General features: G+C 43.7%; 1 protein-coding gene across 4 annotated transcripts in view; it reads right to left on the bottom strand.

Moving 5' to 3' along the window:
* The window catches only part of PHACTR2 (phosphatase and actin regulator 2), a 435,085-nt gene that overhangs the window by 206,812 nt on the left and 215,458 nt on the right, over positions 1-12,815 (bottom strand). For all 4 annotated transcript variants that reach the window (XM_053710646.1, XM_053710647.1, XM_053710645.1 and 1 more), the window contains exon 2: positions 549-716. In XM_053710646.1, coding sequence (XP_053566621.1) covers positions 549-716 — 168 coding nt within the window. The remainder of the gene's footprint in view (positions 1-548; positions 717-12,815) is intronic.

Below are 12,815 nucleotides of genomic sequence, written 5' to 3'. Positions count from 1 at the left end.
TCTTGTCCTCCCATCGAAATGAACTAAGCTTAGATATGAGGAACAAAACCGTTTACAAGTGAGAATGTTTATTGCAGTGAACAAGAATCATCATTATGAATACTTCATAGAATTGGTCATATAACTTAGTAATGCAACAGGAGGTCAATTAAGTAAATATAGAGAGGAAGTGCTTACTTCTGTGATGTAGAGCAGTAGTTAGACTGCATTTTGACATGTTTTAACCCCTCCCTTTGTAGCGGTAAAATAGTGTTCACATCGGAAATGAAGGCAAACCCGCTGTATATGTTAGTACTACATGTGCCTGATTGGCTCTAAGTTTGTGACACAGGAGACCTGATTGGACTTAGGAGCGGGGCCGGTGGGGGCTCACAATAATTTGGAATAGACACTACTAATGAAATAAGTGTCATCTGTGTTATTAGGAATCATATTTTAATTTTAGCAAACCATATAACAAGTAGTTTACCATCACTTTAAAGTATATGAAGATTTTTGTTACCAATCTCTGGAAATATCATCCAACAGTAAACAAATAAACAACTAACCTGCTGAGGTCTCTTGAAATTTCTCGCTGGCCTTTTTCTTCCTCCATTTCCAGGGCTTAAAGATATTTCCTATAGACGACAGCCTTCCTTTCCTCTTGAGAGGAGGCGTTTGATTGCCTGAGTTTGGTGCATCACAGTTTGCAATGGTAGCTTTGTCCAAGCCATCAACTGTTGAAATAAACAGAGGAATTAAACATACAAATCATACAGAAACCTTGTAACAAATGCTAGATACAATGTGTTCATAAATATACAGATGTATTTTTAGATTGTTTAAATATTATTAATTGCTCTTGTCTACTGTATCACTAACTCTCTCTTCTCTTGCCTACTGCATCCCTAGCTCTCTCTGTTCTTTTCTATTGTATCACTAACTCTCTCTGCTCTTGCCTACTGCATCACTAGCTCTCTCTGCTCTTGCCCACTGTATGACTAGCTCTCTCTGCTCTTGCCTACTGCATCACTAGCTATCTCTGCTCTTGCCTACTGTATCACTAGCTCTCTCTGCTCTTGCCTACTGCATCACTAGCTCTCTCTGTTCTTTTCTATTGTATCACTAACTCTCTCTGCTCTTGCCTACTGCATCACTAGCTCTCTCTGCTCTTGCCCACTGTATGACTAGCTCTCTCTGCTCTTGCCTTGTGCATCACTAGCTATCTCTGCTCTTGCCTACTGTATCACTAGCTCTCTCTGCTCTTGCCTACTGCATCACTAGCTCTCTCTGCTCTTGCCTACTGCATCACTAGCTCTCTCTCTGCTCTTGCCTACTGCATCACTAGCTCTTTCTGCTCTTGCCTACTGCATCACTAGCTCTCTCTGTTCTTGCCTACTGCATTACTAGTTCTCTCTGTTCTTGCCTACTGCATCCCTAGCGCTCTCTGCTCTTGCCTACTACATCACTAGCTCTCTGTGCTCTTGACTACTGCATCCCTAGCTCTCTCTGCTCTTGCCCACTGCATCACTAGCTCTCTGCTCTTGCCTACTGCATCACTAGCTCTCTCTGCTCTTGCCTACTGCATCACTAGCTCTCACTGCTCTTTCCTACTGCATCACTAGCTCTCTCTGCTCTTTCCTACTGCATCACTAAGCTCTCTCTGCTCTTGCCTACTGCATCACTAGCTCTCTCTGTTCTTGCCTACTGCATCACTAGTTCTCTCTGTTCTTGCCTACTGCATCCCTAGCTCTCTCTGCTCTTGCCTACTGCATCACTAGCTCTCTCTGCTCTTGCCTACTGCATCACTAGCTCTCTGTGCTCTTGCCTACTGCATCACTAGCTATCTCTGCTATTGCCTACTACATCACTAGCTCTCTCTCTGTTCTTGCCTACTACATCCCTAGCTCTCTCTGCTCTTGCCTACTGCATCACTAGCTCTCTGCTCTTGTCTACTACATCACTAGCTCTCTCTGCTCTTGCCTACTGCATCACTAGCTCTCTCTGCTCTTGCCTACTGTATCACTAGCTCTCTCTGCTCTTGCCTACTGTATCACTAGCTCTCTCTCTGTTCTTGCCTACTACATCACTAGCTCTCTCTGCTCTTGCCTACTGTATCACTAGCTCTCTCTGCTCTTGCCTACTGTATCACTAGCTCTCTCTGCTCTTGACTACTGCATTACTAGCTCTCTCTGCTCTTGTCTACTGTATCACTAACTCTCCCAGCTCTTGCCTACTACATCACTAGCTCTCTCTGCTCTTGCCTACTGCATCACTAACTCTCTCTACTCTTGCCTACTGCATCCCTAGCTCTCTCTGCTCTTGCCTACTGCATCCCTAGCTCTCTCTGCTCTTGCCTACTGCATCACTAGCTCTCTCTGCTCTTGCCTACTGCATCACTAGCTCTATCTGCTCATGCCTACTGTATCACTAGCTCTCTCTGCTCTTGCCTACTACATCAATAGCTCTCTCTGTACTTGTTTACTGTATCACTAGCTATCTCTGCTCTTGCCTACTACATCACCAGCTCTCTCTCTGTTCTTGCCTACTGCATCACTAGCTCTCTCTGCTCTTGCCTACTGCATCACTAGCTCTCTCTGCTCTTGTCTTCTGTATCACTAACTCAGCTCTTGCCTACTGCATCACTAGCTCTCTCGGCTCTTGCTTACTGCATCCCTAGCTCTATCTGATCTCGTCTACTGTATCACTAGCTCTCTCTGCTCTTGCCTACTGCATCCCTAGCTCTCTTTACTAGCTCTCTCTGCTCTTGTCTACTGTATCACTAACTCTCCCAGCTCTTGCCTACTACATCACTAGCTAATCTCTGTTCTTGCCTACTGCATCACTAGTTCTTTCTGCTCTTGCCTACTGTATCACTAGCTCTCTCTGCTCTTGCCTACTGTATCACTAGCTCTCTCTGCTCTTGCCTACTGCATCACTAGCTATCTCTGCTCTTGCCTACTACATCACTAGCTCTCTCTCTGTTCTTGCCTACTGTATCACTAGCTCTCTCTGCTCTTGTCTTCTGTATCACTAACTCAGCTCTTGCCTACTGCATCACTAGCTCTCTCGGCTCTTGCCTACTGCATCCCTAGCTCTATCTGATCTTGTCTACTGTATCACTAGCTCTCTCTGTTCTTGCCTACTGCATCACTATCTCTCTCTGCTCTTGCCTACTGTATCACTAGCTCTCTCTGCTCTTGCCTACTGCATTACTAGCTCTCTCTGCTCTTGTCTACTGTATCACTAACTCTCCCAGCTCTTGCCTACTACATCACTAGCTAATCTCTGTTCTTGCCTACTGCATCACTAGCTCTTTCTGCTCTTGCCTACTGCATCACTAGCTCTATCTGCTCTTGCCTACTGCATCCCTAGCTCTCTCTGCTCTTGCCTACTGCATCACTAGCTCTCTCTGCTCTTGCCTACTGCATCACTAGCTCTATCTGCTCATGCCTACTGTATCACTAGCTCTCTCTGCTCTTGCCTACTACATCACTAGCTCTCTCTGTACTTGTTTACTGTATCACTAGCTCTCTCTGCTCTTGTCTACTGTATCACTAACTCTCCCAGCTCTTGCCTACTACATCACTAGCTAATCTCTGTTCTTGCCTACTGCATCACTAGCTCTTTCTGCTCTTGCCTACTGCATCACTAGCTCTCTCTGCTCTTGCCTACTGCATCCCTAGCTCTCTCTGCTCTTGCCTACTGCATCACTAGCTCTCTCTGCTCTTGCCTACTGCATCACTAGCTCTATCTGCTCATGCCTACTGTATCACTAGCTCTCTCTGCTCTTGCCTACTACATCACCAGCTCTCTCTCTGTTCTTGCCTACTGCATCACTAGCTATCTCTGCTCTTGCCTACTACATCACTAGCTCTCTCTCTGTTCTTGCCTACTGCATCACTAGCTCTCTCTGCTCTTGCCTTCTGTATCACTAGCTCTCTCTGCTCTTGTCTTCTGTATCACTAACTCAGCTCTTGCCTACTGCATCACCAGCTCTCTCTCTGTTCTTGCCTACTGTATCACTAGCTCTTTCTGCTCTTGCCTACTGTATCACTAGCTCTATCTGCTCTTGCCTACTGCATCACTATCTCTCTCTGTTCTTGTTTACTGTATCACTAGCTCTTTCTGCTCTTGCCTACTACATTACTAGCTCTCTCTGCTCTTGCCTACTGTATCACTAGCTCTCTCTGCTCTTGCCTACTGCATCACTAGCTCAATCTGCTCTTGTCTTCTGTATCACTAGCTCTCTCAGCTCTTGCCTACTGCATCACTAGCTTTCTCTGCTCTTGCCTACTGCATCACTAGCTCTCTCTGCTCTTGCCTACTACATCACTAGCTCTCTCTGCTCTTGCCTACTACATCATTAGCTCTCTCTGCTCTTGCCTACTGCATCCCTAGCTCTCTCTGCTCTTGCCTACTACATCCCTAGCTCTCTCTGCTCTTGCCTACTGTATCACTAACTCTCTCTGCTCTTACCTACTGTATAACTATCTCTCTCTGTTCTTATCTACTGCATCACTAGCTCTCTCTGCTCTTGCCTACTGCATCACTAGCTCTATCTGCTCAAGCCTACTACATCACCAGCTCTCTCTCTGTTCTTGCCTACTGTATCACTAGCTCTTTCTGCTCTTGCCTACTGTATCACTAGCTCTATCTGCTCTTGCCTACTGCATCACTATCTCTCTCTGTTCTTGTTTACTGTATCACTAGCTCTTTCTGCTCTTGCCTACTACATTACTAGCTCTCTCTGCTCTTGCCTACTGTATCACTAGCTCTCTCTGCTCTTGCCTACTGCATCACTAGCTCAATCTGCTCTTGTCTTCTGTATCACTAGCTCTCTCAGCTCTTGCCTACTGCATCACTAGCTTTCTCTGCTCTTGCCTACTGCATCACTAGCTCTCTCTGCTCTTGCCTACTACATCACTAGCTCTCTCTGCTCTTGCCTACTACATCATTAGCTCTCTCTGCTCTTGCCTACTGCATCCCTAGCTCTCTCTGCTCTTGCCTACTACATCCCTAGCTCTCTCTGCTCTTGCCTACTGTATCACTAACTCTCTCTGCTCTTACCTACTGTATAACTATCTCTCTCTGTTCTTATCTACTGCATCACTAGCTCTCTCTGCTCTTGCCTACTGCATCACTAGCTCTATCTGCTCATGCCTACTGTATCACTAGCTCTCTCTGCTCTTGCCTACTACATCACTAGCTCTCTCTGTACTTGTTTACTGTATCACTAGCTATCTCTGCTCTTGCCTACTACATCACCAGCTCTCTCTCTGTTCTTGCCTACTGCATCACTAGCTATCTCTGCTCTTGCCTACTACATCACTAGCTCTCTCTCTGTTCTTGCCTACTGCATCACTAGCTCTCTCTGCTCTTGCCTTCTGTATCACTAGCTCTCTCTGCTCGTCTTCTGTATCACTAACTCAGCTCTTGCCTACTGCATCACTAGCTCTCTCTGTACTTGTTTACTGTATCACTAGCTATCTCTGCTCTTGCCTACTACATCCCTAGCTCTCTCTGCTCTTGCCTACTGCATCCCTAGCTCTCTCTGCTCTTGCCTACTGTATCACTAACTCTCTCTGCTCTTACCTACTGTATAACTATCTCTCTCTGCTCTTGCCTACTGCATCACTAGCTCTCTCTGCTCTTGCCTACTGCATCACTAGCTCTATCTGCTCATGCCTACTGTATCACCAGCTCTCTCTGCTCTTGCCTACTACATCACTAGCTCTCTCTGTACTTGTTTACTGTATCACTAGCTATCTCTGCTCTTGCCTACTACATCACCAGCTCTCTCTCTGTTCTTGCCTACTGCATCACTAGCTCTCTCTGCTCTTGCCTTCTGTATCACTGGCTCTCTCTGCTCTTGTCTTCTGTATCACTAACTCAGCTCTTGCCTACTGCATCACTAGCTCTCTCTGCTCTTGCCTACTACATCACTAGCTCTATCTGCTCTTGTCTACTGAATCACTAGCTCTCTCTGCTCTTGCCTACTACATCACTAGCTATCTCTGCTCTTGCCTACTACATCACTAGCTCTCTCTCTGTTCTTGCCTACTGCATCACTAGCTCTCTCTGCTCTTGCCTTCTGTATCACTGGCTCTCTCTGCTCTTGTCTTCTGTATCACTAACTCAGCTCTTGCCTACTGCATCACTAGCTCTCTCTGCTCTTGCCTACTACATCACTAGCTCTATCTGCTCTTGTCTACTGAATCGCTAGCTCTTTCTGCTCTTGCCTACTGCATCACTAGCTCTCTCTGTTCTTGTTTACTGTATCACTAGCTCTCTCTGCTCTTGCCTACTACATCACTAGCTCTCTGTGTTCTTGTCTACTGAATCGCTAGCTCTTTCTGCTCTTGCCTACTGCATCACTAGCTCTCTCTGCTCTTGCCTACTGCATCACTAGCTCTCTCTGCTCTTGCCTACTGCATCACTAGCTCTCTCTGCTCTTGCCTACTGCATCACTAGCTCTCTCTGCTCTTGCCTACTGCATCACTAGCTCTCTCTGTTCTTGTTTACTGTATCACTAGCTCTCTCTGCTCTTGCCTACTACATCACTAGCTCTCGGTGTTCTTGTCTACTGCATCACTAGCTCTCTATGCTCTTGCCTACTGCATCACTAGCTCTCTCTGTTCTTGTTTACTGTATCACTAGCTCTCTCTGCTCTTGCCTACTACATCACTAGCTCTCTGTGTTCTTGTCTACTGCATCACTAGCTCTCTCTGCTCTTGCCTACTGCATCACTAGCTCTCTCTGTTCTTGTTTACTGTATCACTAGCTCTCTCTGCTCTTGCCTACTACATCACTAGCTCTCTGTGTTCTTGTCTACTGAATCGCTAGCTCTTTCTGCTCTTGCCTACTGCATCACTAGCTCTCTGTGTTCTTGTCTACTGAATCGCTAGCTCTTTCTGCTCTTGCCTACTGCATCACTAGCTCTCTCTGTTCTTGTTTACTGTATCACTAGCTCTCTCTGCTCTTGCCTACTACATCACTAGCTCTCTCTGCTCTTGCCTACTGTATCACTAGCTCTCTCTGCTCTTGCCTACTGCATCACTAGCTCAATCTGCTCTTGTCTTCTGTATCACTAACTCTCTCAGCTCTTGCCTACTGCATCACTAGCTTTCTCTGCTCTTGCCTACTGCATCACTAGCTCTCTCTGCTCTTGTCTACTGCATCCCTAGCTCTCTGCTCTTGCCTACTGTATCACTAGCTCTCTCTGCTCTTACCTACTGTATAACTATCTCTCTCTGTTCTTACCTACTGTATCAATAGTTATCTCTGCTCTTGCCTACTATATCACTAGCTCTCTCTCTGCTCTTGCCTACTGTATTACTAGCTATTTCTGCTCTTGCCTATTGTATCACTAAATCTCTCTGCTCTTGCCTACTGTATCACTAATTATCTCTGCTCTTTCCTGTTGCATAATCTTTCTGCTGCATAGCTAGCTGTCTCATTTCTCTAGCCTCTATTAGCTGTCATGCTTCTCTTCCTGTTGCATTATAAACTGTCTCTCTTCTAGCAAGATTACTAGCTGTCTTAATCTTCTTGCTCCTGCATTGCTATCTCTCTTTCTGTTTTTCAGTGCTAAAACACCAACTTTAGATACTGTTCTCTGCTGCAAGGCTAACATTTCCCATTACACCAGGCTTCAACAACCAAATGTCACTGGTTCATTTTACCAACAATCATTTAAGTTATCGGAAGGGAAAATTGTGAAGCTGTATTTGTGCAACCAGAAAATGGCATTGCATGTGAACCGGCCTTCAAAAGCAACCTCACCCAAAAACTGCTTCTTTTATAAAAATATGAAAAAACACAAAATCAGCTCCAAATTGCTGTGACACAGGACAAAATGCAGCTGCATAAACATTTCTCAAAATCTCTAAACCATAACATCACTGAAAATGAAGAAGAAGAAAAGCTTCAACGGGCCAGAATTTCCTTAGTAACCGTGCCCTTCGGGAAGGGTCATTTTAGAGATGCACTTAAAGTTTAAACAAATGCAGAAGTAGGAGGAAAAACAGACACATTTAAACAGAAAAAGAAAGTCAGAAAGAAAGACAGAAAGATAGAAAGACAGACAGACAGAAAGACTTCCTTAAAGGGACATAATACTCATATGCTAAATCACTTGAAACTGATGCAGTATAACTGTAAAAAGCTGACAGGAAAATATCACCTGAGAATCTCTATGTAAAAAAAGAAGATATTTTACCTCACAATCTCCTCAGCTCAGCAGAGTAAGTTCTGTGTAAAAAGTTATACTCAGCTGCTCCCAGCTGCAGGTAAAAAAAAAATGAACAGCAGCCAATCAGCATCAGCAGTGATCTCATGAGATTTGACTTAACTCTCATGAGATTTCATAGTAAACTTCCTTACACTGAATAGGGAAATAAGATGAGTGTGCACGTAAGCTCACACCCTTAGCTGTCCCGGGACAGACATACTGATTTGCTGCTTAGAAATCCTTTACAATGGGAAGTGGCTTCTGAGAAATTTTTGAGGTAAAATATCTTTCTTTTTTACATAGAGATGTTCAGGTGATATTTTCTAGTCAGCTTTTTACAGCTATACTGCATCACTTTCAAGTGTTTCAACATTTGGGTATCATGGCCCTTTAAGCAAAGTTGCTTCTTATAAAAATGATTACTGTTTTTCAGTAGCATACACATATATGCTGTGAGTGCCCCTGTGCACCAGCATTCAAACAACACACATTGGCTTGTATTCACCGACGTATTGCACTCCACCGTTAGCTCTAGAGCAGGCATTGTGTTTTAATCCCATTCATCTAGTCACACTTAGCATATGTGCATATGCCATTACAAAAGTAATATTTGCTAATATGCAAAAAGGCTTCTATTTAACTTTTAAATTAATTCATGCCCAAACCCTTCTTCTTCGTAATACATCCATCTTACAATTTCAGGCTTATTTCTTTCCAGGACAAATCTAATTGCATTACCCTGAGAAAGGCATAATTTTCTATAGAATGTTTTTAAAAGGCATAGCAACAAAAAAAACAAAAAAACAGATTGCATAAACTAAAACTTAAAAAACAAAAAATACACAAATGTCTATAATAACACACTTATTTTCACACAAATTCTAATTGTACAAATACAATCATGATGTGTAAAAGTATTATATAATAAAATACAAATTAACAGGAAATACTTGCACTATAAAATTAGAGCAAACTTTGAAAATCAGGTTGTCTCCTGACCAGAGGTAATACAATGACTTTCAAGGCCACGCCCCTTCCTCAGGTGAAAATGTATTTAGGCAACAAATTTTTTTATCTTGAAACATAGAAATGCACTTGCAAACTCTCATCTCTTATACAGTCTCATAATTGGAACTTGATTCTAAAGGAAATAGGAAAATATTGCTATACAGGTCCTGTTTGGTTGGATAGAATGTAACGCTTGTGGGAGGATGACACGATAGCTACCGTCTATACTACAAAATTGTCTAAACTTTAGATTAATCTTCTTATTTAACCCCTTAATGACCACAATGTATCCTGTATGTCACTGGTCGTTAAGGGTTTTTTCAGGACATAATAGCACAAGTCTAGCAAGAACACGCTATTAATTCCCTCCCTCCAGCAGGCTTTGTGGAATAGAGCAGTCTCAACGCTGGTGGCAAGACCGCGCTATAAAACAATCAAGTCCCAAAAAAAGGCCAGCAACATACAGGGTACGTCGCTGGTCCTTAAGGGGTTAAAAAATGATTAATGATAACACTTAATACATTTTTTAGGCATAGAATTGAGGTTATTCCCAGTCTCGCTCTAGTCATGGGTGGCGGCATGTTGAAATCTAAGTTTCACTGTAGTCCAATGCTGATGTGTAACACATGTGCAGCAACTCTACTTCAGATACCTGCAGTGTAACTAACCTATGTTTCAAAATGGCAGCAGTCATGATCTGAGAGGAGCATAAAATATATGTAATGTCCCTTTAATGTAACACTAGAGACAGAGTAAACATACATTATCTATAAGGTGGTGATTGAATTCAGCCTTCGGTGATAATAAAAAAAAAAATAAGTATGAACTCTTGGCCCTTTTTTTAATTCTATAGATAGGAACTAATGGTTACTACTTGGAGTTCAATTTGCACTAAAGGGACAGTATACACTAGGGCTGAACGATAAGGGGAAAAAAATTGCAATTTAATCACGATTTTCACGTCAGCACCCCCTGTAACCCCATAAGCCCCCCTCTGTAACCTACATAAGCCCCATCAGCTCCAACTGTAACCCCGCACCCCCTGTAACCCTCATAAGCCCCCCTCTGTAAACTACATAAGTCCCATCAGTTCCCCCTGTAACCCCCCAATAAGCACCCCCTTTAACATCATAAGCATCGCCTGTAACCACCATAAGCCCCCAACACACATAAGTCCCAGCACACCCCTCACCCTGTAACCCGCATCAGCCACAGCGCTCCCCGGTAAGTGGCCCCCCTCCCTGTAACCCGCAGCCACACCTTACCCAGGTAAGTCGGCCCCCCTCCCTGTAACCCGCATCAGCCACAGCGCACACCCCTCCCTGTAACCTGCAGCCACACCGCACCCCGGTAAGTCGGACCCCCTCCCTGCAACCTGCATCAGCCACAGCGCACCCCCCTCCCTGTAAACCACATAAGCTACAGCGCTCCCCGGTAAGTTGGCCCCCCTCCCTGTAACCCGCATCAGCCACAGCGCACCCCGGTAAGTCAGCCCACCTCTCTGTAACCCGCATCAGCCACAGCGCACACCCCTCCATGTAACCCGCATCAGCCACAGCGCACACCCCTCCCTGTAACCCGCATCAGCCACAGCGCACACCCCTCCCTGTAACCCGCATCAGCCACAGCGCACACACCTCCCTGCAATCCGCATCAGCCACAGCGCACCCCTGTAAGTCAGCCCACCTCCCTGTAACCCGCATCAGCCACAGCGCACACCCTTCCCTGTAACCCGCATCAGCCACAGCGCACACCCCTCCTTGTAACCTGCATCAGCCACAAAGCTCCCCGGTAAGTCGGCCCCCCTCCCTGTAACCCGCATCAGCCACAGCGCACCCCGGTAAGTCGGCCCCCCTCCCTGTAACTCGCATCAGCCACAGCACACCCCGGTAAGTCGGCCCCCCTCCCTGTAACTCGCATCAGCCACAGCGCTCCCCGGTAAATCGGCTCAATGTCGCAATGTCAGCGGCCCTCCTGTAAGTCATAGGTGACGTCAAATGGGGTGGGGCTAAAAATTGCATCCGCGATTAATTGTGCAGCCCTAGTATACACCAATTGTCATTTAACTGCATGTAATAGACACTACTATAAAGAATAATATGCACAGATACTGATATAAAAATCCAGTATAAAACCGTTTAAAAACGTACTCAGAAGCTTCCAGTTTAGCTCTGTTTAAAAGGTTACTGGAACACCCACTGCAAGTGGGAAATATCAGACACTACCCCCTCCCCCTTCCTTTGCATATGAAAAGACCCTTTACACAAACAGAAGCAAGCTGGAGTAGGTATACGTCGGTACTCTCCTAAAACTTTGGGGCTTGGTTAGGAGTCTGAAAATCAGAGCAATGTTATTTAAAAATAAGCAAAACTTTAATAGTTTTTAAAAACCGGGCACTTTCACATGAAAATTGACCTTCACTTTAAATTTACATTTTATACAACTACTTTTATCTGTATCCTTAGTGAAATAAGAAATACACAGAGTATATATGTTTAAAAACAACTTTAACCCCTTAATGACCGCAGCACTTTTCCATTTTCTGTCTGTTTGGGACCAAGGCTATTTTTACATTTCTGCGGTGTTTGTGTTTAGCTGTAATTTTCCTCTTACTTATTTACTGTACCCACACATATTATATACCGTTTTTCTCGCCATTAAATGGACTTTCTAAAGATACCATTATTTTCATCATATCTTATAATTTACTATAAAAAAATTATAAAATATGAGGAAAAATGGAAAAAAACACACTTTTTCTAACTTTTACCCCCAAAATCTGTTACACATCTACAACCACCAAAAAACACCTATGCTAAATAGTTTCTAAGTTTTGTCCTGAGTTTAGAAATACCCAATGTTTACATGTTCTTTGCTTTTTTTGCAAGTTATAGGGCCATAAATACAAGTAGCACTTTGCTATTTCCAAACCCCTTTTTTTCAAAATTAGCGCTAGTTACATTAGAACACTGATATCTTTTAGGAATCCCTGAATATCCCTTAACATGTACATATTTTTTTTTAGAAGACACCCCAAAGTATTGATCTAGGCCCATTTTGGCATATTTCATGCCACCATTTCACCGCCAAATGCAATCAAATAAAGAAAATTGTTCACTTTTTCACAATTTTTTTCACAAACTTTAGGTTTCTCACTGAAATGATTTACAAACAACTTGTGCAATTATGGCATAAATGGTTGTAAATTCTTCTTTGGGATCCCCTTTGTTCAGAAATAGCAGACATGTATGGCTTTTGTTGTTGCTTTTTGGTAATTAGAAGGGCGCTAAATGCCACTGCGCACCACACGTGTATTATGCCCAGCAGTGAAGGGGTTAATTAGGGAGCATGTAGGGAGCTTCTAGGGTTAATTTTAGCTTTAGTGTAGTGTAGTAGACAACCCAAAGTATTGATCTATGCCCATTTTGGTATATTTCATGTCACCATTTCACCGCCAGATGCGATTAAATTAAAAAAAAACGTAAAATGTTTCACAATTTTAGGTTTCTCACTGAAATCATTTACAAGCAGCTTGAGCAATTATGTCACAAATGGTTGTAAATACTTCTCTGGGATCCCCTTTGTTCAGAAATAG

Source organism: Bombina bombina, chromosome 4, assembly GCF_027579735.1.
Source record: "Bombina bombina isolate aBomBom1 chromosome 4, aBomBom1.pri, whole genome shotgun sequence".
Lineage (NCBI taxonomy): Eukaryota > Metazoa > Chordata > Amphibia > Anura > Bombinatoridae > Bombina > Bombina bombina.
This window is presented reverse-complemented; position numbering and strand designations above follow the sequence as displayed.